This window comes from Pteronotus mesoamericanus, unplaced genomic scaffold (genome assembly GCF_021234165.1).
Source record: "Pteronotus mesoamericanus isolate MK-2021 breed Mesoamerican mustached bat unplaced genomic scaffold, CSHL_Meso_final contig_263, whole genome shotgun sequence".
Taxonomy (NCBI): Eukaryota; Metazoa; Chordata; class Mammalia; order Chiroptera; family Mormoopidae; genus Pteronotus; species Pteronotus mesoamericanus.
Genome location: NW_026555112.1, coordinates 3,628,903 through 3,655,525, shown reverse-complemented (window position 1 = coordinate 3,655,525; position 26,623 = coordinate 3,628,903). Strand labels below are relative to the sequence as shown.

General features: G+C 52.6%; 1 protein-coding gene across 2 annotated transcripts in view; it reads right to left on the bottom strand.

The window, feature by feature from the left end:
• Nucleotides 1–255: 255 nt before the first annotated feature.
• SYN3 (synapsin III) overlaps nucleotides 256–26,623 on the bottom strand; it is a 363,499-nt gene continuing 337,131 nt past the window's right edge. For both annotated transcript variants that reach the window (XM_054574565.1, XM_054574564.1), the window contains 7 exons: nucleotides 23,462–23,604; nucleotides 18,967–19,041; nucleotides 14,465–14,567; nucleotides 10,138–10,272; nucleotides 9,202–9,262; nucleotides 3,469–3,760; nucleotides 256–388 (listed from right to left, as the gene is read on the bottom strand). In XM_054574565.1, the coding sequence (XP_054430540.1) occupies nucleotides 256–388; nucleotides 3,469–3,760; nucleotides 9,202–9,262; nucleotides 10,138–10,272; nucleotides 14,465–14,567; nucleotides 18,967–19,041; nucleotides 23,462–23,604 (942 nt within the window). The remainder of the gene's footprint in view (nucleotides 389–3,468; nucleotides 3,761–9,201; nucleotides 9,263–10,137; nucleotides 10,273–14,464; nucleotides 14,568–18,966; nucleotides 19,042–23,461; nucleotides 23,605–26,623) is intronic.

Genomic DNA, 26,623 nt, shown 5'->3' with positions numbered 1-26,623 from the left:
GACGCCCATTATTAGGGCCCGTTTTGAGGAACCTGGAGGCTCTCAAGGACCCACCGCTCAGCTGGACAAGCTGGAATGTCATGGTGAAGGAAAATGGGAACATGTATAGGTACTCAGCTCCTGGGTCAAAGGCATTTAGAAAGTATATTCTCAGACCCTCCATTCTGTCCCCATCAGGAACCAAGGCGGAGAAGGAAGATGAGGCGGGAGCGGGGGAGTGTAACAGAGCACCCCCTCCTCCCAGGCTGGACACTGTTAGTCAGAGAACAGGCTGGCGAAGGACTTCCTCAGGTTGCGGATGGTTTCGGCCTTGGCCTCGTCCTCGCTCGGGGCCCCGCGCTGGGAAGTGTCGGATGTGCTGAGGCTGTTAGTCAGGGACTGGGACTTGCTGAAACAGAAAGGCAAGGGTGACAAGGGCTGGACTCCTGAGGAAATAGCCATGGGGGGCTTGCCTGGACTCTGGGTGGGCGAGCCCGGTCATCCCAAGGTTATTAAGACCAGAAATCAGGCACTCCAATGCTTACATGATCCTGGGACATCATACGTGTTATTTAACCTGCAAGGTGGTCCCCGGTTCCTCCTTTCTCAGGTACAGAAATTGGGGCTCATGGCAAGTAATGGGAATACCCAAGGCTCACATTCTTTCCACTAAACCAGGCTGCTCAGACGGCAGATGTGACTGGAGCAGCTTGACCACTCCCCCTACTATGTGCGCAAACCCACTTGGTAAACTGTGAAGTGCTGTCTCGGGATCAGCTTGTGGTTGGTCCTCCTATATGTCCTAGCACTTTGCGAATCAGGAGGTCTGTGTTCTAGACTCCGCTCTGCCCTCTGACCGCTCTGGCCATGGGCAGGTAACTTTCTTCTTGTCAGTAAAAGGTGGGGTCGTCTGACCTGCCCTCAGGCTTCTTCTAGTTTTTTCTCTCCAGGATTCAATTCCCACCTCTTCCTTAAGCCCTTATTGCTGATTCCAGCCCCTTTTGGATTTCTCATGGTGCCTACTGTTTGAACCTCTGTCCCAGCCCAGTGCTGGCAACAGGGGTATAGAGGTGAGTGCAAGCCAGGGGCCCACAGGCTAGCAGCGGAGACAGACACAGGGAGAGATGATATAAATGTCTCCAAGTGCGAGAGCTCCACACGTGGCCTTACCATCACCATTATGAAAACTCAGAATCCTCCTAAAGATGGGCTAGCTTCTCCCTCTTCCTCCTCCTATCCAGAACTAGACACAGAGGAGGCGTTTGATAAATCCCTGCCAACTTGAACCAAAAAAAAAAAAATACTACTTTGGAGCCATAATGCAGGAGATTTCAGCGTTTCTATCTAGATGACTATGAGGGCAGCGTCCAAACCTGGCTTAAGTCCCAAAGCCCTCGCCTGCCCGGGGTTAGCTGGGCTGCCACAGGAGAGCTGCACCCTGCCAGCAGCACTCTAAGCACTAACTGTGCATAACCTTATTTCGGTCCTTATAATGACCCTGTGCGGTAGGTACTGTTGTCCCCATTTGGCAAGAGAGGAGGCAAAGAGAGGTTAAGCAATTTTCCTGAGGTCATGCAGCTTTTGAGTGGCAGAGCTGGCATCTAACCCAGGCAGTTTGTAGAAGTCTGTGCTTTCAGTCACTCTGCCATAGTGCCTGAAGGGTCACTTGCTAATGACTGTCAAACCAAAAATACATTGATCCTTTGATCCAACAACATCAAGTCAGGCACTTTCTCTACGGCTGATCCTGCACACATAAGAAATAGTGTGTGCGCGAGGTTATCATTTGCAGCCTTCTCTGTAAGAGCAAACCAGATTTCTATTTAAGGTGGATTAGTGAGATAAATGATAGTACACCTGTATAGTGGACTACTATATAGCTGTGAAACAGAGACAATTCGGATGAACTGAACTCCAGGAGCTATTGTTAAAGCAAATGTCAAGGAGCAGAACGGTGCGGGGAGTGTATACCACCATTTGTGTGAAAACGTGGTGGGGGGAGAACATAAGAACGTGTTTTTGTATTTGCATGAGGAAACTCATGCGGAGGAGCATGCGGGAGCTTCCTTCTGGAAGCAGGGGCCAGGAAGGCAATGGGTGGGAATGAGGTGGGAGTGAGGTTTTTCAATGCACAGCTTTGATTTAGTTGGTATCTTTTAGATTTTTGGGTCATGTGAATGCATTACTTATTTAAAAAAATTATGGTTGGCATGATCCATGGACGGGGTGTCCTTCGTTTAATCCCAGCTCTAACAGTGGACATTTTGGCAAGGTATTTAATCTCTCTTATTTAATATGGGGGGGGGCAAAAGTAGGTTTACAGTTGTTTGTGTGAAAAAATAATACAGTGATTAATAAATAATAATACAAGAATAAACTCTGTGTTTCATGTACTCACAACTGGAAACCTCCTTTTGCTCTGCCCTGGATGATCTCCCTCTGTAAAATGGGGACAGTAATGATTAATTTCTAGGCTTGCAAGAATAAAAAAAACACCCAACTAGGTACAGTGGTGAAGTGCTTGGACGCAGTGAGTAGATAGTAGATGTTGGTGTAAAACTATGGGTGTCAATATTAGTGTTTGGATGGTTTACAAAAATGACAGCACAGATCCCTCCTGTCCCTGTGATCTGTCCTTTCACAGTGTGACCTTGCAGGTCCTCCCTCCAGGCACCTAGTTCCCTGCTTCTTGAGTCTGGGCTTGGCCATGTGGCTTGCACGGGATGGGATGAAATGACATGGTGAAGCTTCCAAGACTGGGCTTCAGGAAGCCCTGAGGTTCCTGCTTTTGCCCTTTTGGAACCTGATTCTACCACGGGAGGAAGCCAGCCTGTGGAGAGAGTGAGGCCAGCGGACACTCAGCACCAACGACCAGAGGTGTCGTCAGGCTGACTGGGACCCTCCGGCCCTGGGGAGGCTGCCGGGTGACGGTGGCCTTGTGAGTGATCCCAGGAGGCAGGGTTGCTAGATTGAGTAACCGGAAATACAGGATTAAACCTGAATTTCAGAAGAAAAACAAATACTTATTTTAGTACAGGTATAGCCCAGCAGTATTTGAGGGCACACTTACACTCAACATGATCCACTGCTTAACTGAAATTCACATCTACATGGGCATCCTGTATTTTTCTGGCAGCTCTGCAGGGGACACCTGCAGAAGAACCTCCCAGCAGAGCCAAACTCAGAACCTATGGCTAAACTGAAAATCATGGACAATGAAAATGGTCGTTCCTCAAACCTCTCCTTAGGCAGCAAGAAAGACCTGATGCATGTATATCTGGAGGACCATCCTACGGCCTGATCTATACCCTCACTTTGCTGGGCCCTACTGCCCCCCAAGTTCCATCCTCTAGGCCTCATTTACCCACTTCAAGTCTGGGTGAGGCCTCAGTGGGTCTTCCTTTGTCTCGAGTCCCTGACCGGGAGTCATCCCAGCACCGCACACACCTCAACTCCACCCTCCACCCTTCCCGATCCCAAAGCACTTACTTGAGATGGGGGTGCGGCGGTGCTGGCTTCTTGGACTCTTCACCCTGCTGGGAGGCACTGCGGCCTTGCACAGGGGGCCGGGGCTGTGCAGGGAGGCTGGCGCCGGGCCTGGAGGCCTGGTTTGGAGAGCCACCAGTGGGTGCCCGGGGCAGCTGCGGAGAGCCTGGTGACCTCTGCTGCTGTGGGGATCCGGACTGGGGGCTCAGTGGCTGCTGGCCTTGAGGGGAGAGCCTCTGTTGGGAGGGGCTTCCCGATCTTGGGGGCTGAGGAGCCTGAGCTTGGCGAGGGCCCCCTACAGGGCAAAAAAAATTATTACATACAAATTTTTAAGATACGGCTGTGCGCAAGTGTGGCTTCAAGGATGTTCATTACAGTATTTTTTTTTTTTAACAGTAAACCATGGAAAATAATATAAATGGCTGATTAGGAACGTTAAGGTACCTGCACTTAATGTAGTATAGTGGTCGTTATGCATGATGTTACAGGATAATATTAAATTAAATGGGATATTGTTGATACATGCTAAATAAATACTGCTAACTGAAACACGCAATTTATAAAACAGTACATACAGTTTTATTGCATTTTGTCACATATGTGTAAAGCTATGTAAAAAAAGAAAGACTGGAAGGTTATACACTGAAACCAATGTGTCTCAAACTTTTACATGTGTATGTATTACTGGGGGGATCTTGCGAAAATAAGTGTTCTGATACAGTAGATCCAAGGTGGTATTATGGACTGACTCTGTTCCCTCCAGAGTCACATTTTGAAGTCTTAACCTTGATGTGACTGTTTTTGGAGATAGGGCCTTTAAAGGAGGTAATTATTGTTAAATGAGGTCAGAGGGTGGGGCCCTAACCCAATAGGACTGGTGTCCTTGAGTGGGTTGGGTGGGGGAGAGAGAGAGAGAGAAAGAGAGAGGGACTGGGGCAGATACACGCACACAGGAAAGGCCACGTAAAGACACAGTGAGAAGGCGGCCGTCTGTAAGCTGCAGGGAGAAGCTTCAGCCAGGCCAGGACCTTGATCTTGGACCTCCAGCCTTGACTGCGAGCAAGTATGTCTGTTGCTGAAGCCACTCAGCCTGTGGTATATAGTTAGGGCAGCTGAGCGGACCGATGCAGGTAGCGTCTACGATCTGTGCTTTAAGTCAGGGGGCCCTGGGCATTGATTACAAAAATGGTGGGACTGTGAAGGATTTTAATTCCCTTGCTTTGCTCAATGGTGGTTTCCACACTGAAGATATGTTACTTTTGAAACGGTGAGAAGAATGATCCCTTACTTTTGGAAAGCTCTCTCAATTTTTTTAAAGAACTTTCAAAAGCAATGTATCATTTCCTCTAGACAGAGCCTGGTAGGGAAGATACTTTTTTTTTTTTTTTTTTTAACAACAGAGCAAGCCTTTAAATTGTTCTTATTACTCAAAAGTTTAGCTTTCTGTAGTCAAATGCTCTACCACTGAGCTATACCCTCAAACAAAAATTCAGCTTTCTGAGCCTGTGCTTGTGCCTTTAACACTTAACACCGATTTTCTGTTCCTCGCTGAGGAAAGCCCGCTGATCCTGCTGTGGACACGCTCAGCACACGTGGGACCGCCGTCGGCCCTGCCAACAGGTTTTTTTTTTTAGACACTTCATCAGAGTGGTAGGTCTCACAGCACAAATGCTGCAAAGTTGGCCTGGGCGCACTCTGCATGCAGGTTTTTGTGCTTTCCCAACTTTTTTTTTTTTTTTTTTAAATGTTTATTGATTTTAGAGGAAGAAGAAGGGAGAAGGGGAGACAGAGAAAGAAGGAGAAACATCGATGTGAGAGAGAAACATCAGTGGGTTACCTCCCACACATGCCCCAACCGGGGATTGAATCCACAACCTAGGTCTGTGCCCTGACTGGGCATTGAACCCCCAACCTTTTGGTGTATGGGACGATGCTCCAACCAACTGAGCCACCCGGCTAGCGCAGCTTTCCCAACCATCCTGGTGTAAACGTAAACAATTCTATCACCAGAGGTCTGGGATGGCCTAGTTTTCTGAGAGGCCGTGTGGCGGAACAGCCTGTGATGGTGTGTCCCACACTGGGCCGTTCTGAACGTTTGTAGGCACTGTCCCCGGAAGAGGGAAGGGAAGGATACCATTCCTCTCATCCCTCAGAAGTGGACACGGAGCCTCATGAAGGGGCCATAACTAGAAGGAATAGCCAAGGAAAGCTGGCAGAAAGCTTGGCTTCCCCCGTCACTGCACAGAGCATATAGTCACCTAGAAGCAAAGGGCATCATAAGCTTGGGGACGTTTCAGCTGCCCAGAAGTGACTTTGAGTGGCATTCGAAGGCCCCAGGCCATCACGGTGCACTGCCTCACCCTCCGATCTGGGCAGTCGGGTCTGCTCAGTGGGCTCTGCCTGCTCCTGGGGGAGTGGGCTGCCCCCTGTCATCCTTGCCATGCTTGGTGAGGCCACTTGAGATAGGGAAGGGGACTGAGAGTTACATGGCTTCTTCATTACGTGGCTTCCACTCACTCGAGCTCCAACAGTCTCTACTGAGCACCAGCTGTGCCCCTGGCCTTGGACATGCGCACAGCATGCTGAGGGGTAGGCATTATTAACACCCCCATTTTCACAAAGAAACTGAGTCCCAGATACAGTCTGACTTGCTGTCCAATAAACAGAAGAGCCAAGATTCAGAACTAGATCTTTTTGACTCAGAAAAAAAGAGTCCTTCCTTCCTTTCCTTTCTCTCTCTCTTTTCCTTTTTTTTTTTTTTGCTGTACCACACAGGGCTGCCCTGAGTCCTCACATCTTTGTGTGAATTGTGAAAAGGTGGTTTCCTCTGGTGGAGGCCGTTCTGCGCAAGGTGCAAGAGGAGCAAGGGCGTCACCTCAGCTGGTCACGTTTGCAGCAAGCTTGGCCTGGATGTCTGGTGGCTCTGACACCATACTGTCCCCAGGAGTCCAGGTCCTGAGATAAGCCTAACCATTAACTTGCTGTGTGACTGTGAGTAAGTCACATCTCTCTTGGCTACTGGGCCCTCCTTTGTAAAATGAGGCCATTGGACTAGCCACCATCATCCCTCCCAATTTGCATGTTGCTGTGAGCCTGTTCAACACTTTCTAAGCTGGACTGAATGGCAGCACCATTTTGGCAACTGATTGCGCGTGGCCTTGATTCATTCTTTACCTCTCTCATGACTATATGGCCCCATAGATTGGAAGACACACTGACCTCAAAACTCAAACACCTATAGGGCCAGTCAGGTACATGAATAAAGCAGGCGAGTGTCAGAGAAATCACGTGGCTTTAAAACTTTTTCCTACTTTAGGCAAAAACAGCTCAGAGACCTACTTCTCTGAAGAGGTGCTGTTGGCACTGTCTCCATGGCAGTGACGTGAGGGAGGAGGAGGCCCCGGGGCTAACGGGGGAGCCCTCGCCCTGTTGCGGGAGCAGCCATGACTGAATGCCGGAAGCTGGCGGCAACATAGGAATCCAGGCCCATGATGTCTAGTGCTCCTGCTTTGTCAAGGGAAGCTGCAAGGCTGCCTGTTTATGTAAAACTCCTGATTTTAAAATGTTGGTTTACTTTTTTGTTAAATGCACTGCAGGTCAACGAAAACATCTGTGTTCTACTTTTATCCTAAGTCTCTACCCCCTCCTCCTCCACTGATAATATCTTGGAAAATCTGGACCTACTGATTCATTTATAAACTATTTCTTGAGTCCCTATTATACTCCTGGGGTACATCAAGAGACACTCCAGTTATTTCTTTCAGCTTCTTGGCCAAGCAAACATTTTACTATTTTCATTTGCGCACATACAACATATATGAATTTATATAGATAAAATATTTGCCTAAGCACAGGATTGGTGCTAAAAAATGATGAGGCTTATTAAAAGAAAACATCACTTTTACCGAGTTAAAAATACCCAGTGAGTTCAAAAACAAGTTAATAATGTGATCTTGTTATTTCGGGAACTCAATGAAAGCATTGTTTTTAAATTAGCCCTGTTATTTTTAATCTGAATGTTAATTCAATGAGCATTTTCTTTAATGATCTTAATTGGTTTTAAATGGATTGTTTTTCAACTCACTAAAAGTGTGTTTAGCCTCATGTCCCTTAAAATAACCTCTCTTTATCAAACACGTCTCTACCCTGGGCCCGAGAGGAAACCAGAGCACAGTAGCTCTCTGTTTTAAAAGTGCTCCGTTCAAATGCGTTTTAAAAAGTCAGTCCCGGGGCAGAGTGGGAAAGGGGAGGCAGGGCAGAGGCACAGCCAGGAGCCTGGCAGGGCGATGAATAAGTCGTTCTTGAGCATTTATAACTCAGAACCTATCGCCGGCCTGCAGAGCAGCAGGGCTGCGTTAGTTATGAGGATTGTTAATGATCATAATCACTAAGAACAACATGTGTATTATAATTGTTTGTAAGACACAAGTTATTAATAGCAAGTTTTTAATCATAAAACTTACATAACTTGCTATTAATAGTCAACTATTAGCAGTAGGCGCTAACACCTACTAAGCGCCCCCTGTGTGGGGGGCACCTTGCAAATTGCTTCATCATGAGCAGCTCCCCATCAAGAAACAGGGCAGCTGCGACGTCCTCCTTTATCCTTCTTTATCCTTAGGATAAAGGAGGGGTGTAACTTGCCTAACGAAGGATCCTTCTTATCTGCTGTAGAAGAATCCCAGTGTTCACTTGTACACAGTTGTATAAATGATGCGGTTTTGCTTTCTGCTTTTCCAAGAAGAAAAGCATAGGAAAAACGAACGGGGGCATTTTATCTAAGACCTGTGGGAGAGGAAGCTATTTGGCGGCCAAGGCCGATTTTCCCAAGAAGCAATGAATCTGTTACCCTACTAAAAGCGACTGCGGTCTAGGGGCACCACGTGACAGGAACCCAGCTGTCTGTGGGATAGGTTTCACGGCAGACCCTTGGATGACGGCTGTGAGACCGCCTGGCCTGGCTTCTTCATGCAAAACGGTCCTGAAGCTCCACACAGGCACTAGCGTGGTGAGGGCACCCAAGGCTCTGACTGCACGAGGGAGAGAGGCAGGTTTTCTCCCCAGGCCCGTGTGTGCGAACACCCGAGCAGCTGATGTCGGGGAGTCAGTTAATTGCCAGGGAAGACTCCTCTTCATCGTGTCTTCACCAGTTTTTCCATTCCCTAATGAACGGGGTCACTTAAGTAGTAATGCTGCAATATTTTTTGAAGAACAATTTCAGTCAATAAGGTTAACCGTAACGTTCCTCTTTGCTCTCTCACTCGAGTTGGTTGGCTTATAAATCTACAGTCAGGCACTGCTGGAGGCCAGGAAACAGATGCTTTCTAGAAGGTCTGAGACAGCAGACTTGTGAACCTGCCATGTTCTTGTCATGCTTCCTTGGACAAAGTCTCAACACTGCCTCCGTAAAAAGAGAACACTGATCTTTTCACTGTAGAGTGATTGGGAGGCTAAACACGAGAAAACAGATGGGAAAGTCCCTAACTCAGTGCCGGGCGCACATTAGGTACTTAAATTTACTTCCTGTCTTTCCTGCCTTCTTGCTTGACTTTAAGGGGGTGACAAACCGCAGAGGCTCGCTCATTCTGCATAGACAGTGAGGGCACAGATTCTGTGGGTAAAGGATTAAGGTGGATTTTTCCAGCGTGCCTTCTGGAAAACACGCACGGACCCCTCAGTGCCTTTCAACGTCCTCCCTGGACGGTGTCCTCCCGGGTGGCTTGTTGCGGGTCCTACCTTGTGTGGGTGGGCGTGGCTGGGCTGGCCCTGGGGATTTTGCTGGTTTGGTCTGTGGAGCCTAGAGTAGGAGAAGCAAAAAGAAGCCTGTTGTGATCACCACAGCCATTTACTTCTGGGGTGGGAGGGCAGGGTTTGCAAAGATCTTTCTATCACTGAGGTCAAACGTACATAACGCGTGCCATTTTTAAGTGTGCAGCACAACGAATTTTTACACATGCCTACACACACGTGACCACCCCCAGATCAGGACAGGACGTTTCCAGGGGAGAAGGCTGTCGGGAGCCCTCTCCCAGCCAGGAACCCCTTCCAGTATAACCGCGATTCCCAAATCTGTTATCACAGATTCAAGTTTTTGTGGGAAAAGGGGGGTGCAGGTTTTGACACTTGTTTTTCCAGAAAGCTGGGGAGCTAGCAAATTCTTTGGAGAATGGTCCGGTACTCTGCGGTGAGGACTGTGCAGGGGAGGAGCTATGTGGGAGCTTGTTACAGTTGGGGGTGGGGAAACAGAAGACACAATAGTCTCTATTGACTGGGGCCTCGAGATCACATAAAGGGTATGTGTGTACACCAACATGTGCAACACACAGACACACACACCCTACTCCCTGCTCAGGCCCAGGATGGAGGGCACAGAGGGGACAACTGACTTCTCATGTTAATTGCCTCTGCCCACTGACGCCCAAACCCATTTGAGATGAGCTTCTCCCCAGGATGGAGGGATGAAGGGCCCCTCCGAGGTTCCAGTCTCCCCATCAGAAGCTGGGTGTAGAAGCTCCCAGCCATGTACTGCCTCTGTCTATGCCCCGTTCCTATATCCCTGACGGGTTCCTGCCTGGGGGTATCTCCTTTGGATCCAGGAGCGCCGCCCACCATTCCTAGACAGCTTCACATTTCTCATGGCTACAAAGTCTCCTTTGTTTCTGAGGACCTTACCCAAGGCCTCAGGGGCGAGGGCACTGAGCCCCCTGGCATCAGGAATTGGCTCATTTTGGAGACAACGAGGTCGGCTATCAGCTGTTTGTCCTCTTCCACGTGTTCTCCAATCAGGGGCATCGAGCTGTCCATCACCTGTGGGAGGGAAACGACGGCTGAGGGACACCCCTGTCCAAGTAGTGGGCAGGAGAGTTGGCACAGAGCGCTGAACAGGATTGACCACGAGATGGCGATGTTCTCCATGCAAACACCAGCCCGGCGCCTGCGCCTTGAACTGAGCCCTCGGGAGTCCAGTTCCCTGCAGTTCACCCTAAATCAACTCCCTGGATTCAGTTCAATTCAGCCTACTTTTGCTGGACCACAGAAACGGGACCGGGGCCCGAGAGCCTTCGCTGACCTTTTCTGCTTTTATCTTCGGGGAGCTGGCCTCTGCCCCGCTCTTCTCCCACCTTGGCCCCCTGCCCAAGGTCGCGGCTGGTTTCCTGAACTTTGTTTGACCCAGGGTCAAGGCTTTCCATAAAGCCAGAAGCAGTGAGGTGGGGGTTCGATTATGACACACAGAGAAAGACTTGGGTTGAATTGACCCAGGGTTCAGAGAGAAGAGGGAGTGGAAAGGCCCTTTCTCCCTGGGGCTCTGGCCGAACAGCAGCCTGGAGGGAAACATTCCACAGGGAGGGGGCTGTTTCTCAAACGGAGCAAAGCACTGGCAGGGGGAGGGGCCTGAGGGAGCCTAGTGACCCACCCTGCTGTTTGCGCAGCTGGGAACGCCGAGGCCCAGAGGCGGGGAGGGACTGGCCAAAGTCACGTGGGCCAGCCCTCCAGGTGACTCCGCAGGCACAAGTGGCTGTAGAAGGTCCCAAGGGGAGCGAGGCCTTGGCAGGTTTTCTCTTTACTCCTCGGCTCCTGCTCAGCCCTCTTCACCCGGCGCACGTCCGTCTTGCTTCCTCTTCTCCCGAGCTCTGGATTCACTGGGCTCTTTCTACCACCTGAGCCCTTACGCACGCCATTCCCTCAGCTCGCCCTTCACCTGGCTCACTCGTCCACGTCTGGGAAGCCCCGCCTGGCTGAGCAGGCTCTGCCGAGCCGCCTCTCACCCGCGCTCCTGCTGTCCTCGCTTTGGTCACCCCCGGAGGGTTTACCCCACAGCACTGTCATCTCCCATTGACTTGTGTCTCCCCAGCCAGATGATGAGCGCCTGAAATCAGGGACGGGCCCTGTGTCCTGTTCAACAGGTAGCGCTCAGCGCTTACCTGTGGGGCTGGGGAATGAAAAGTCCTTGCAGTAAGTCTGGCTCATAATGGTCTGGACACTAATAGGTGCTATATTTTATTGAGCACTTACTATGTGTCAGGCCGTGTTCTAAGCACTGGGTATGGACGATCTCACACAAATCTCAGACTAGCTCTTTGAGGCAGGTACTGCTATTATCCTCATCTTAGTGATGAGGAAACTGAGGGTCAAAGATGTGGCAGGTTTAAGGACGCATCGTCGGCAAACCATGGTCCTTCTATTTCTCTCTGTGGTAAGAACCGGAAACCTGGGCTCCAGGCTTAGGTTGTGCTACAGACTTGCTGTGTGATGTCGGGCAGGTCAGTTTTCCTCTCTGGGCCCCTGCTTTAATCACCCGTAAACTGCGGGGTTTGGGCCGCGGCGAGGAGCCTTCTGGCTGGGACTTCCTATGGTCTGCGAGTCTAAAGCACCCATTGTGGTTGGGAAGCTGAAGAACCAACTCACGGCTGTGGCTGCTGATTCTCACGTGGCCCTGAAAGCTGTCCTCACAGGGAGCTCCTCAGGGTCTGAGCCCGGGTCCCCGCCACCCCAGGTCCCAGTGCCTGGCACAGGGACAGTCTCCTGGTGGGTGTGGGCTGCTCTGAGGTGTGGCTGTGGAGTCCGTACACAGGCCAGTCCCTTCTCCCCCGGCCCTGCCCGCCCCTTTCTGTTCTGGTTTCTGTTTCCTACCGTCCCTGGGGTGGAAATCAGCCACCACAAGGAACCCGAGGTCAGAGCATTTTGGACTCCCCTCTGCAGACACAGCCAAAGGAAGAGGACACTCCGGTCTCCCCAGGGGAACGTTTTTCCAGTGAGCAATGCCGTTCCCTGGACAGGTCATGGAGGGCAAGTTCAAGGGTCTTTCCCCTGAGTATTCACTGTGAGGATCTTCACAAAACATGTCAAACAAATTTTATGTTCTCACCACAGAGGTGGCTGAAGAAAACAATATTTTTGGATCTCTTCTGCTTTTTTTTCCACACTGGGGAAAAATACCTTTTATCTTCCCAGTAGCAAGCTCCCCATTGCCCTTGACCCCACCCTAAACCCAAAAGCAAAGGAAATAACTCTGCAACTTTTCTGAGAGAAAAAAAAAACAATCTGAAGATACTATTTTTTTCCCCGTTCTGGAACATTTTTAAAAGTTGTTTTCTTGATTTTTAAAGCCCAAACGTACTGTTTGCTTTTTTTTTTGCGGGGTGGGGGGAGGGGGAAGGTCTTTTATCTCTGATCCTTTTGCAGGGAGCCCGGGACTCCGAGGACAGACGTTTGCTTCCTAAAGGCTAAGGCTGAGGGACGACGCTACCGCGGGGCAAGGAGCGCGGTCCGGGCCCTCGGCTCCCGATCGCCGGTCGCCTCTAGGAGGCAGTGTGCTGCTGTCTCCCGTCGCCTGGCCCCGGTCTGGCACCCAGGATCTGGGCTCAGCGGTGGGGAGTGAATGAACAGCTGCGCGTGTGCCAAACCCGAGTTCATGTCTGGGGGTCCCGTGAGGAGACGCAGAGGCGCGCGGGCCAGGGCGTCTCAAGAGATGCAGCGCCCCAGGCAGGAGGGCCCAGGGTGCGCCCTTGGTCCCGAGCTCCCAGGGCACGTCGGGAAGGAGGGCCGCTCCTCCAGGGAGCAGCCTGGCCCTGGCCGGGGGGCCGGTGCGGGCCAGTAGTTCCGCACCTTCGGCCTGTCCTCCAAGAAGGGCTGGGGGGGGGGGGGGAAGGAAGGGCAGGTGCGGTGGCGTCTGCCCTCGAGGGGGGGCCGCTTCCCAGAGCAGCACTGAACTTGCAGACAGAGATGCGACTCATCCGTGGGAGCTTCCTGGCCTTTCTGGGGAGGGTAGAGGGGCTGTGTCCAGCGGGGACTCCCTCCCCTTCCGCTCCGAGGGCGGCCACTCCCTGGGCAGGGGTGTGAGAACGGCAGCAGGGGTGCGAGAAAGGCAGCCACCTACACCCATCGAGTCACCGGCCCTGCCGCTCTGTGGGTCCCAGGGCAGCGGCGCAGACACGAGGGACCGGAGGGCCCGCGGGCTCCTGCGGTCGCCCGGCCACGTGCTTCCCGTCAGCGGCCCACACCCCGGGAGGGGCGGCCGCAGGGCTCCCCGTCACGTGCCTTGGCCTTGTGTCAGCCCCGCCGCCGCCCGTCTGCTGTGGTTTGAGGGGAAGGTGCTTCAGGAGGGTGGGGGTGGGGTGAGTGGGACGTGAAGTTGGGGAGAGGAGGGAGAACTCGGAGGCCAGATGGGCATTTTCAGGGGAAAACAGTGGGGAGACACGGACTGTGAGGGGCGGGGCAGGGAAGGGGGGTTGAGGAGCCGAGAAAAAAAAATTGTGGGACCAGGAGAGACCCGGAGGAGTCAGGGCGGAGAGAGGGGCTTGTGGTTCTGGGAAAGGCAAGGGAGGAGGTTGGCAGCGGGGCGAGGACGGCAGAGGCCCGGAGGGGACAGCCTTGCGGGACAGGCGGAGGCTGTGGGCCCGCGGGAGACACGGGCTGCCGGAGGCTGTGGGAGAGATTCCAGGGCGCGCGGCCCCTTTCCGAACCTTCGGGGCCCTGCGGCGCCGTCCGTCTCCCCTGCCGGCCCGCATACCCCATGTCTGCTTTGCATCCCCAGAGGCGCCCCGGGGCCTAGCCCCTGAGACCCCAAAGCTCATGACTGTTGCCTGAACAGACGGTGGGAACGCTGCATGGCGACCTTCCACAGTTGGACGCGAGAAATTTAAGAGGCCCAACGGAACAGAATCTTGCCAACCCGTAGCTTGGCGTTCTTGCTCTACCCTTAGGCCCACAGGTCAGGAAATGTCAGGCCTCATGCCTGGAGCTCTTGAGGCAGCTTGGAAGCCGTGGGCACAGAGGCTGTGGATTCGCCTGAGGGTGGGGATGGGGGCCTGTGTGTGCGGGGCTGGGGGGTGAGGGTGGGGCGAGGAGCCCGTGGGAGCCGCTTGTGCCCAGGCCTCGGGTCAAGCCGCGGCCAGCCATGCGGGGGGCGAGGGGGGGGGGGCGGAGCGGGGGGCAGGGGGCAGGGCATGCCTGCCTGGGGGCTGGGCCAGGCCACGAGGACCCCTGCTCCCGCCCTCACCTCGATGATGTAGTCTCTGCCATCCTTGCTGTGCACGGCCTTGACTGCGCAGATGTCTAAGCCGCCAAACATTTCTGAGCAGCTGTCCACCCAGAGCCGGTACCTGCAGGGACAGACAGACAGTGAGTGTAGCCAAGAGAGGGCAGGGAAGGGGGAGCAGGGCGAGGGAGAGGTGGGGACAGAGAGCTGGAGAGACACGGAGAGACAGAGACGCCCAGAAAACAGAGGCCGTGAGAAAGACAGTCACATGCACCCGTTCGGAGAGGGAGATAGTAAGAAATAACAGAGACGTGGCAAAAAAGACAGTGAGACAGAGAGGCAGTGGGGGAGACAGAATGGTAACACACACACACAAACACACACACGTGCGCGCGTGCGCGTGCGCACACACACTACCAAAAGAAAAGGCAGAGCCATAGATGGACAGTGAGAGGCAGAGAGAGGGAGAGAGAGACTGGAAAGAGAGCCAGGCAGGCAGGACAGAGGCATGATGAGAGGGAGAAGGCGAAGAGCTGGGAGAGATCCGTCTCACCCCAGCATCTTGCTGGCCCCCCAGTGGTGGGGAGCTCGTCCCACCCCCATCCAGAGCTGTCCTGGACACCCAGCCGCCCCGCCGCCCTTTTCCCTTGGGAAAGCTGCTAGGAAGTCTTCAGAAATCCCTCCCAGCCGCCCTCCCAGCCCCAGCGAGCGGGCTGGAGGAAAGCCTGCCAGGCACAAAGAGCACATTCTGCCCCAAGCTTGGGGCGGGCGTGCGAGGGAGCCTGGCAGGCTGCTCCGGGGCCAGGGGCCTGGCCCTCTGGACCTGCGGCTTTTGTTTCCTTTCCAGCCACTTGATGGCTGCGAGGTCAGTTTGCTTTGCAGGGGAAAGAGCCCCGGCTGGACTTTGCCCCTGCAACAAGGGGATGGTTGTCTCTGAGACGGTTTCCTGGGCTTGCACTTGGCGTCCCTTGTGGTGGCTGGGCTTGGGAGTCACAGGGGACTTTATGTCAGTGTTCTTGCTTCTCTCCCCACTCTGCAGGGTCACAGGGGGCACGCCTGCTCTGAGATCCGTTTGTGTCTCCGAGCCATAGGCCTGGTATGTGGAGAGCTCACGGCTCAAGTGCTCTTAGAACAGCTTTCTCATCTTCCCTGTGCCCACTGAGGCCCAGAGAGGGAGAGCAGCTTGGCCAGGTCACACAGCAAGAAGGAGAGAGAGCTTGGATTACCCAGATCTCCTGGCTCCAAGTTCAGTTCTTTTATTCACCTGTAGCATGTGAGATCGTAGAAGTAAAAGAAAGGATGAAAACTCATGCCTATTAAGCTCCTACTATGTGCCAGGCGTTCTGTGTGTGTGTGTGGGGGGAGGGGGGTTCACTTCTCAATCTTTCTAACCCCCTACAACAACTCTATGAGGAAGGTTTGAAGGTTTAGCCCATTTTACCCACAAGGAAACGGAGGCTTCGAGAGTTTTCTCAGTGCCGGCTTCCAAACCCAGATCCCATCTGATTCTACAACCCAAGAAGCTACCCTTCCTCTCGGTCAGAACATCATGACCTGCTCCCCCTCAACGTGGGACACCAGCGACCTGGGTTCTTGCTATTAATTTTCCCTCTGATTTTGGGTGAGCCTTTCCCTCTTGCAGCCTCAGTTTCCTTATCTGAAAAATGGAAACGCCTAGGTCCGATTGTGGTCATACATCAGAATCACCAGGAGACTGAAGCAAATGAACACACTGCCAGATTTGGTGGTACTGCCTTATGTTAGAATAATCTCTCCAAGTTTTTAAAGCTTCCCATGTGATTCTCATGTGCAGCCACATTTGGGGATGACCTTTGGTCCTCGGAGCTCTAAGAGGCCCCTGGGCTCTCTGATCTGGGTCCCAGTATCAGGCACCGGTGGCCTAATAGGGGGGCACCTCCACCTTGGGTAGTCCCACACCGAGACCCATGTGTAAATCGGGCTTCTTCTAATGGAAGACGGATGTCCAGACCTAGGCCCAGGGGCAATTTCTGGGTCACCTACCTAGTGCACCCCATGGGGCACAGTCCCCACCCTCCCAGGGCCAAGGAAGGGATTTCACGGATGGAGCAGTGTGGGAAAGACTGGAGAACATGGGGTCCCCTCCAGCCTGGCACCCACCAAACCTCACCATTGGCTTTGGCCAGGAGTTAGGCTGCCTGGCAGGCAGCTGAACCAGGTGGAGCGAGGGGTCAGGGCCTGTTTATGGGCCCCAAGGATTTCCCCCTGTGGACACAGGACTGTGGAGCTCAGTCGCAGGCCTCAGGGCGCTGTTCATGACGTTGCAGAAGGAAAGTGAACTGCAGGCCAGAATCAGATCCGACCTGTCTCCATGGAGGGCTCCCGCAGGGATGGCCCATGTGATCTGAAGCCGAGCAGAACCAGTGACACGGCGGCTTGCTGGGGACATTTCTGAAGAGCTCCCAAGGCATTGGGGAAGGCTGGGCTCCCATTCTGGAAAGGCCATGACTGTCCCATGAATGGCCCAGGGAGAAGGATGTGACTGCCCCAGATGCCTGGGATGCGCATGTAATGAGCACATGCCCTGAGACTAGTTTGCATAGGTTGGTTCCCGGATTGAAGGCCGCAGCTGCCACCTGGGGCTGAGGGAATGAAAGGAAGCCAGCGTTTACCGTGGCCTCCCCCTGCCACGGGCGGTACTGCGTTAGGTGCTGAACTTCACTCCCTCAATCAGCGCTCTGACATGGGGATTATTACCTCCAATTTATAGCTGACAAAGTTCAAAAAGGTTAGTTAAATTACCCTACGTAACACAGCTGGGACGAAGCAGGACATTTACTTTTGTCTGTGCTTCTCAGCTTAGAGTCCCCGATCAGAAGGTTCCATGAGGGCTGGGACCAGGTCTGCATTGTTTGCCACCATTTTCCCAGCACCCCGCTCAATAACTGGCTTCCCGCTGGTGCTCAGCAAATAACAAAGAAATAGAGGAAGGCCTCCCAACTCCTCCTTATTCTTTACAATGTGTTGCTGGCACCACCTCCTTCAGGAAGCCTTCCTTGACTTCACCCTTCCCTAGTTCATGTTGGGTGCCCCTTCTCTGTGCTCCCACTGCAAGTACCCAATACTCACTTTCACCCTAATGTCACCAGACTTTGTCTCCTTTATTAGCTGGGGAGCCCACAGTGGACCTCACGGTGGGCCTGTATAACATTTATTTTCCTTCCTACTAAAGATTTCTTGATATTGCTCAGCTTTCTATCCCTCCCTAAGTCTCAGTCATTGTTGCTATAGTTGGAGGGTCTCCCTCCAATCTCCAGGGGCAGAGACATGACATAGGCCTATCCAATCACAGCATCACAGCTTTCTGAGCCATAGTGATTGGTTCAGGGGTGGCCATGTGTCCCAAGTCAGGCCGATTGGTGAAAAAAGCTCAAGTCCAGGCTTCGGCTGGAATGGTTGGGAAAGGGTTTTCTTCCGACTGGACTTGACACTGTTAGGACATAGGCCTGGAGCCACTGTGGGCCGTCATAGGAGCGAGCTGGCTGGGCTGAAGCCAACGCAGAAGAAAGCTGAACTGAGACGGGTCGAATGAGTCCTGAAGTCTGTGGCCTGGAGCCGTGCCTTTGGAATTTTCATCGCCACAAGCCAATAAGTCCTCTTTTGGGCTCAAACCAATCTGATTTGTGTTCTGACACTCGCAACTGAGAGAGAGTTCTCAAAGGGAAGGACTGGATTTTTCCATCTTGTCCTCTGCAGTGGTCCGCGCAGCCTGGCATGTAATCAGTGCTCAGTTCGCGTCCACTGGACAGATCTTTCTGACCCCAAAGCCCATGCTCTGTGCGCTGCAGTTGCAGGCTTGCATGCAGGGATCAACGGGTCCGCGGGAAAGTGCATGTGTGTGTGAGCGCGCGTGTGCGCGCGCGTGTGTGTGGGTGCACCGCTGACCCCGAGAGCAGGTGACTGGCCCTTCTTCAGGTGAGGGTGGCTCACGGCAGTGTTTAAAGGAGAAAGTCCGAGGGACCTTCAGCCAGATCACACTGCTGCCACATTCACGTTTCACAGGAGGGCAACCTCTTCCTTGCACTGCAATGGAACTAAGTCTGAGTGAGGACAGGACACCCCAGTAGCCTTGGCTCCCTGACAAGATGCTTCCATGCAGCTTCCCTTCAGAGCCGGGAGGGGCTGGTGAGGACTCTGTGCTGTCTCCCTGCCACAGCTGGGCAGGGCCAGAAACACATTTGGATTTGAAGTCAAGAGATCAGGATTCTATTCTCAGCCCTGTCGCTGATCAGCTCTGTGACCCTGGACAAGTCACCTTCCCCCTCTGAACTGTCTACCTCCACCTGTAAGATGGGGCTATTAAAATACCTGCCCTGCAGGTGGTTGTGGGTAACAAAGGAGACCATGCCTGGGAAAGCGCCCTGTGGGTGCTAAGGCACTGGCCACAGGATGAGGTGACATTCCTTGAAGAGTCCTTGCTGTATTCCTCACTCATCTCCTGTCATGGCTGCTGCTTCTCCCCAAGCGCCTTCTCTGTCCCTTACCTCTCTGTCATCGCCACCTGCTCCAGCATGGCGGAGCCAGTGTTGGCCTTCCAGTTTCCAGAGATGGAGGTTCTCCTGCATCAGAACAAATAAAATGCAGTGAGGGCCTTGGGGACATCTGTCACTGCCCTGCTTTCCTTCTTTGCTTTGGCTGTTAGGAGGCTCCAATTCAAGTATCTGCCTCTTATCATGACATACATTCTTAGGCACACATCCTGTCCTTGGCTTTATTTTTCATGTTGATTGCCTTATTTCTCAGATCTTATGTCTCTTTTTCAAAGCCCCCTTGAAATCGAAAAATTAAATTTAAAAAAACGTCTGCACTATTTGATGAAATCCCCCACACCTTGGCAGTATGAGCCCTGGGGACCCTGGGATATTTTCACAGCCCAAAATGTAGGGAAAATAACCCGCAGGGAGGAGTGGTTCCTTTCCTGTGGTGAAGAGCAGCGGCCTCTGGCCTCCTCACGCTCTCGGGCCCCTTGTCTTTTCTGCCCAGCAGCAACCGACCTCCCTCTGGGTGCCCCACTGCCCGTGGTGCTTCCCTGTGTCAGGGCCTCCACACGCCTTCTTTCTTTTGCCTGATCTGGTCTCTGTCTCCATCTTTGCCACCCTACGTCCATCTTTCAAGTTTCTTCTGAAATGCGACTTCCTGGCAGCCTGCTTTCCCCGCCAAGTGTAGACCCTCTGCACTCTTCCCTCCACCAATGTTCAGTCATGCTGCTGTCATCCACTATGGCTGCTTCAGTGTCCTGTCTTCCCTGAGGGCAGGGGACGGGTTTGACTCATCCCCTGATGTCCAGTGGGACCTGGCATGCAGCAGGTGAGTTAGGGACTGTGAATGCAGGCAAACCATCTCCAATGGCTAATGCGCACTCAGCAGAGGCTTTGCTGAGTATAAACAAAGTGGCAGAGGTAAAGCTATTTGTTTTATGGCCAAGGGCAGGCATGTGATTGACATCAATGGGTGGCTGGGGACAAGAATTGCTACAAAAATATGTTCTTCTAAAAGAGAAAAGAAAACGTGTCTGAGGACAGCAGAGAATAATTGATGGCGGACAATAGGAGTCATAATTGCTAAGGGACATCGATGAGCAGAGACATCGATAAGCTTCATGCTGGTTCAGTTCCATTCAGTTCAGCTCAGCTGGACTCAATTCAACGTAGCAAACACTCGCTGGGCCCCTCTACGTCCTGGGAAATGGTCCGAGGGTGCAGAGGGCACCCCCTCCTCGGGCTGCTCTCTAAAACCCAAGTACAGGCATGGCAGCGTTGTCAATCCACATGGGGGGAGGAGAGTTCTGGGGAAGCGAAGAGGCAACCAGAGTCACTTCATGTGACCCCAGAAGGGAGCCATCGAGATGAGTCTTGGAGGGCGAGTAGGGGCTGTTACAGTGGGATCTCCATCCTGGTGAGAGAAGGTCGACGCTGGCTTGGGTCAGACAGAGGTGAGTTTGAACTTTGGTCCCGGCGTATTGTAGCTGTGTAACTGTGGTCAGCACCTCTGGGTATTTATTGTCTTGGTGGCAAAATGGGAATTAAAGTACCATCCTTACAGGGTAATTATGTGGATTAAAGGAAATATTCCATAAACCTCTTAAGGCAATGGGTGCTACTATTATTTTTCAGAGAGTGGAAACAAGGAAAGAAGGCACTCCAAGGCCAGAAACAGCAGGAACAGGGCCAGGCTGCTCTCCTTCCAAGAAGATAATGATGGTGAGAGCTGATATGTAATGAGTGCTTTCTATGTGCGAGATGTGGCTCTAAGGGCTTTATAAGCGCTGGCTTATTTCAGCCTCACTAATCCTAATGAGATAGACATTATTTTATTATCATTCCCACTTAGTGGCAGAAGCCACTAAAGCATATCTGAGAAATTCCACGCTCTTCACTCTGACTGTCTGTGGCAGAGCCCATCACGGGCTTGGGGAGAAGAGTTGGTTGGCCCCAAACTGATGCAGCTGCCAGAATGCACGATGGACTGTAGACAGACGAAAGGAGCCATCTCTGTGGCAAATGTATGACATTGACCCCCTCATGGAAGAGGGTGGGGCTGGGGGTGAAGGAACCAACCTAAGTAACCTTGGAAATGAGTGGAGACTCTGACTAAATACAAAAGGAACTGGACGTAAGCCCTGGACTGCAGTTGGTAGAGTGTTTCTCACAGGGCTGTGGTTTAATGGTCCTGCAGCTACACACGTACACTGGGATTTTTACAAATAAGGGAATGGATGGTGGATGGTGGAAGCCAGGATCTTCCCTGTGGGAGAGGGAAGTTTTGAGAAGCGCTCCGGGAAGCCTAAAATGAACCATGCGGTACTCGATGAAAGTCTGAGACATCACTATGAATTCGGTTTAGCTTTAGACATAGACGATATTGTTATGGAAATAATTTCAGATACGTGTGTGTGCATGGGTTAAAGTACACGCACATCTTTCCTAGATCTGTGTGCTGAGAGGACCTGAGGGGACACTCCGGTGGCAACGAGCACAAAGGCCTGAGGGCAGGGCAGCAAGTAGGCCCGAAGGGAGGGTGAATGGTCAGGGCCAGACAGGACGTTCTACCCTGAGGTCTGATGCGAGCCCCCTTCCTCGGACACGGGCCAGCTCGGGGGCCAGGAAATGCTGTAACTGGTGACAAATTGGAGCTGTCAGAGAAGAAAGGCTGAGCATAAAGAATGTGGCAATGAGGTAATCCTCGAGAAGAGAAACTGGGACAAGGTGTAGTCAATGTCAAGTGGAAACTCTTAACAATGACGAGAGGAGGGCAGTGATATCGTGACTGATGGTGGAGGCCTCGGGGATGTGCTGGACTGCCGCACAAGAATGTTCCCTGATTCCGAGGGGCCAGGGAGGAGGTGACGTCATCCCTCGGTGGGCATCTGAGAGTGGCGACAGGACGGGCTGGCCCATGGGTGGAAGAGAGCGATGGACAGGACGGGGCGGAAGTGTTCCTTGAGAACTGGCTCCATCTCTTTGGAGGCAATCGGTCAACTGCATCCTCTCCAGCTTCCCAGGCAGATGCAGAGTTATCACAACAGAGACTGTATGGCCGGCAAAGCCCCAAATTGCTGTCTGGCCCTTCACAGAAAAATTTGCTGACCCTTGGGCCAGGCAATGCAAGTGGTGCAAAAGCAACCCTGGCTCACACCTCATTGGATGTGTATGGCTGTGATGGATAAAACTTTATTTACAGAAACAGGTGGCAGCTGGATTTGGCCTGTGGGCTGAGGTTTGCTGACCCTGACCTAGAGCATGAACTCCACTGCACACAAGTGCCTAGAGATTCCCGAGTGTCCTCAGCCAGCCGTTGCGGTTCTCCGGCATGGAGCCGCTCGCACAGCCAGGCTTCCATAAATGCTTGGCAAACAGGCGCTGGCTGGCTCTCTGGGGTCTCATCATTCCAAGTGGGACCAACAACAACATTCCAAAGTGAGAGGCAGAAGCCTTGGAGCAGATAAGATGTCTCTGAAGACTGAGCCCTCCCACCTCGTCGAGAACTCCCACTCATCCTTGTAACCACAGCCCCAGTGTGAGTCACCCTCTGCCCGAGCCACCCCTGGGGTGAACGTGTTGGGTTTTCTGTTGCTCCTTCCTTTCCCCTTATCCACGGCCCCTGTTTCCCCTGGGGATTGCCCCTGCCATGCCACATGGCATCTTGGTGGCACTCTCCATCAGAGTTGGACGAATCAGCATGTTTTCCATGGAATCACAGCCTTGACATCAGACCCGGAAATGATCAGGGCAGATCCACTTTCCACTTGGGGTGCCGTGAAGATTGTCTAATTGCTTCTGGCTGCCCATATCTCTGTGGCTGCCCTGGACCCTGGTATTGCTGAAACTGATAATTGAGTGGTTTTGTTTGTTTGTTAGTTTGTTCTGAGTTTCTAAACATTCCTGGTTTTCTAATAAATCCCCTTTAGGAAGCCCCATCAAGTGAATCCAATGTGGTTTCTGTTGCTGGCAGCCAGAGAAATGTGAGACAGTCTCCCAACTGGTCTCGCTGGTTCCAGGGAAAGCCCTTTGCAGGTCACGGCCCCAGGCCCACCTTTGTATTAATTAGGGCCAGAACATGTCACCTCTCTGCTTGGAAGAGAAGAGAAGAAAAGCCAAAGCCTTTAGCGAGGCATTCAAGGCTCTCCGTGGTTTGTCCCCAAGTTTCTCTCTCAGTCTTGTCTCCTATGACATACGTCCTGTAAATACTTGAAGTTCCCCCAAAGGTGCCACGTGACTTTCTTCCTCCAGGGAGACAGACCTTGTTTGGGTAGACAGATGTCCACCCTGGGAAGAGCCATGATGGAATATCAGCCCTCAGCTGCACAGACCAGAGAAGTGGTCAGTGAAGGAGGTAGGAAGGAGGCTGGTGACTTGCTGAGGGGGCCCTGCCTGGGGCGGAGGAGGCAGAGCTGGGCCTGCATTTCTAATCTCTGCTTCCCCACACTCTCCCTCCCCCGACACCCTCCTCCCAGCTCCCCAACCCCACCCAGGGACTCACATGTAGGCTTTGTAGTTGGATCCAATTTTCTGGATGCGGATGTCGTACTTGGAGTCGATGAAGGCCTCGGTGGTGGCGTAGGTTTTGGCCATCGCCACCATGCTGGTGATGTCCTGGTAGTCATGCTGGTTTTCTACTTTGATCTGTGTGAGGACATGAGACGGCGGTCACCGATCACCCACCCAGTGCCAGGATCCAGTGCGCCTTACATGCTGACCTGGAGAAGGTCCCCTGCCTAGCAGGGGACACGAACCTAGGAAACAGGTCATTCCGCTGCCTACCTGTAGACGAGGACGGGAACCACTCCTTGGGTAGTGATTGGGAATCCTTATAGGGGAGGTGAGTGCTCAGGAGGGTTTGGGAGAATAAATGGGATTTGCAGATGGACTACATAGCTGGGGGACTCTGGAGAGAACTGAGAAAGGGCGAAGTGGAGGGAGAAGGAGCTGCAGGAAGTGGGGGGAAATGGGGAGGTGGGGCAACTGGCTGATGGGGCAGGAAGGTGGGGGACAGCTGAAGGGGGTCATCAGAGAACAGACTATAGAGCAGAGAACAGTCCTCAGTAGCTGAGTAAAGGGCTATCCGAAGGCTCTGGAAAGCCCCTGAAAGAAGGAGAGGGGTTTAAATGAAAAAGAAACCTGATTTGTGCTTTAGAAAAAATCACCAAGCAGTTGTACAGAAGGTTGAATGAAGGGATGTGATGTGGGATGAAACCAGTTAGAAGGAAGGGCATGTGTAAGTGTGTATATGTGTATGTGTGTGCGGTGTGTATGTGGAGGGTGTGCTTATGTGGGTTGTATGTGTGTGAAGTCGTGGGAGACATGTGTGTGGCATGTGTAGTTTACGGTGCGTTTATGTGGTATATTTGCATTATGGGATGTGTGGGATGTGTGTGATGTGTTGCATGTGTAGTGTGTTGGATGCGGTGCTTGTGCATGCAGGTAGTGGGGGGGGTGTGTGAGCGCACATGTGCTGGGCAAGGCTAGTGCTTCTAGGCAAAGGCCTGGGGGAGAGATCACACTGTTTACTGGTCTAAGGCCAGGACACCGCAGGGTGCCCTGTAGTCAGGAAGAGGTCCCGGGGGAGGCTCCAAGGCCAAGTGTAGGGGATGACGCCAAGGCTCTGGATGGCAATTTAAGGCAGAACAGGGGCTGACTCCCAGCGGCTGTGGACAGCAGGGTGGGCTGTCCCCTCCCCGGGGCTGCAGAGAGGTTCTGATGCTAGGCCAGAGGCGGGTCAGAGCCCAGATCCCCTGGACTGGCCAGGTGGGTGCTGGCAGCCTGTGCGGGGGCTGTCCTGTCCCCATAACCTCTCCTTCTAGCCCTTTCCTGCCTCCCTTCAAGGCTCAGCATCACCCCGACAACTCCATTTCTCCATGGCGCTGCCCACTCTCATATACCCCACCTACAGTACTTACAAAGCTTCCTCATGGCTCTCCTGGGAGAGCCATTAAAATGGCCATTTCACAGAGAAACTGAGGTATCTTGCTTTGTCCAAGGCCATAGAGCAGCTAAGCACAGAGCTGGGAATGAAACCAAAGGACTCCTAAAGCACAGCTGTTCTCCAAAGCATCTCAGCGTGTCTACAAGGCTGCTGTTTCCCCTCCACACACACCAGGCGGCGATGGGGGACGATGGGGAGAGAGGCTGGGCAAACCTCTCTGCCCAGCTCTCTGAGAGGCCCTGCCTCTCACCAGTGACTCTGAGTTCCACTTTGCAGAGAAGAAAATAAGGGTGCCCAGGCAAGAGTTCCTTATTTTCCATTCCTTTCCAAGCTCATCAGCTTTTCTTTTTCCCAGTGGAGGTGACATTGTGCTTCCTCCCACTCATGGCTGCAACTCCTGTTTGTTCTAGGGCTTCTAAAGCTGACTGCCTGCTGTCCCCTCCTCCTTCAGAAATAAGACTTCTAAGTTTTATCTGGGCATCTGGCCTCTCCGAAGATTACTTTCTTCCAGCCCCCTAACAGGTAGATACGGCCATGTCTCCAAGTCTGGTCAATGCCAACGTGAGTGGCCACGATGTGAGTAAACTCCGGATGGTGCCTTGAAGACAAAGGGAATCTTCCCTTTCTCCTTCCCTTCTCCTACCTGGCTGGGAGGCAGACCTGGCTGTGGGAGCTGGAGATGCCCTCCTGGACCACACATTAGGACGGCTGAGTAATAAGACGGAAGCAACCTCGATTCCTAGTACCATGGGGCCCGTGATCAGCCCTTTGACTGTACATGCTCAGATCTTACATCAAAGACAGGCACACCTTAATCGGGCTTAAGCCATTGTTACTTTGGTCTTTGGTGAAGCAGCCAAACTATATTTCTGCCATGTATTTTTTTGTCTCTGTCCTCAGCAGATTCTTTATCCTTTGAGATCGACATGGTCATGGGTCCTCCATTCTCCTCAAATTGTTCCTGTTTTTCAACACCTCATCTACTTTCCTCTGCCTCTTCACCCCCATTTCCCACCCACTCCTAAACCCACTCTCTTCAGAGTTTACTCCACCATTCCACGGAAACTGATTTGGCAACCGTCACCTTTGACCTCCTCATTGGCGAATCCAGTAGAACCCTCTGACCCTCATCCTGCTTTGGCGCTCGGTGGCCTCTGAAATTGGTGGACGGTGTGAAACATGATTCTCTTCTGGTTCTCTTCCTTTTGTTCCTGGCAACTCCTTCACAGTCTACATTGCCTCCACCTCCTCCAACATCCCCTTCGATAATCCCAGTGTTTTATGCTCAGCCACCATTTGGGATCTAGTAGAGACAGTTAGAGTTCATAAAATGAGAGGAAGGTGGGATGGAGAGCTTGCGATGACGGCCTGTCTAATTCAGTGTTGTGACTGGTGGCTCTGGGAAGGACCAGAACTTCTGCACCTGGGTTTCCCAGACAGCACAGCACACAGGCAGGCTGCCTCAGAGATGTCTAGTCGTCCACGACATCCATTCTCTTCTTCTATAGCCATGAAACATCCTGCTCTGGGGGTACATGGCCGCCCAGAATAAGTACTACACTCCTCCATCACCATGACACCTGTGTGTGGCCATGGACCACATTTCAGCCAATAGGATGTGAGCAGAAGTGGGGGCTGAACTCTTGTAGGTCTTCTAGTAAAGGGAAGGGCTAGGTGAAGTGCTTTTCACGTCTCCTTTCCTCTGCCTGCTGCCTGGAG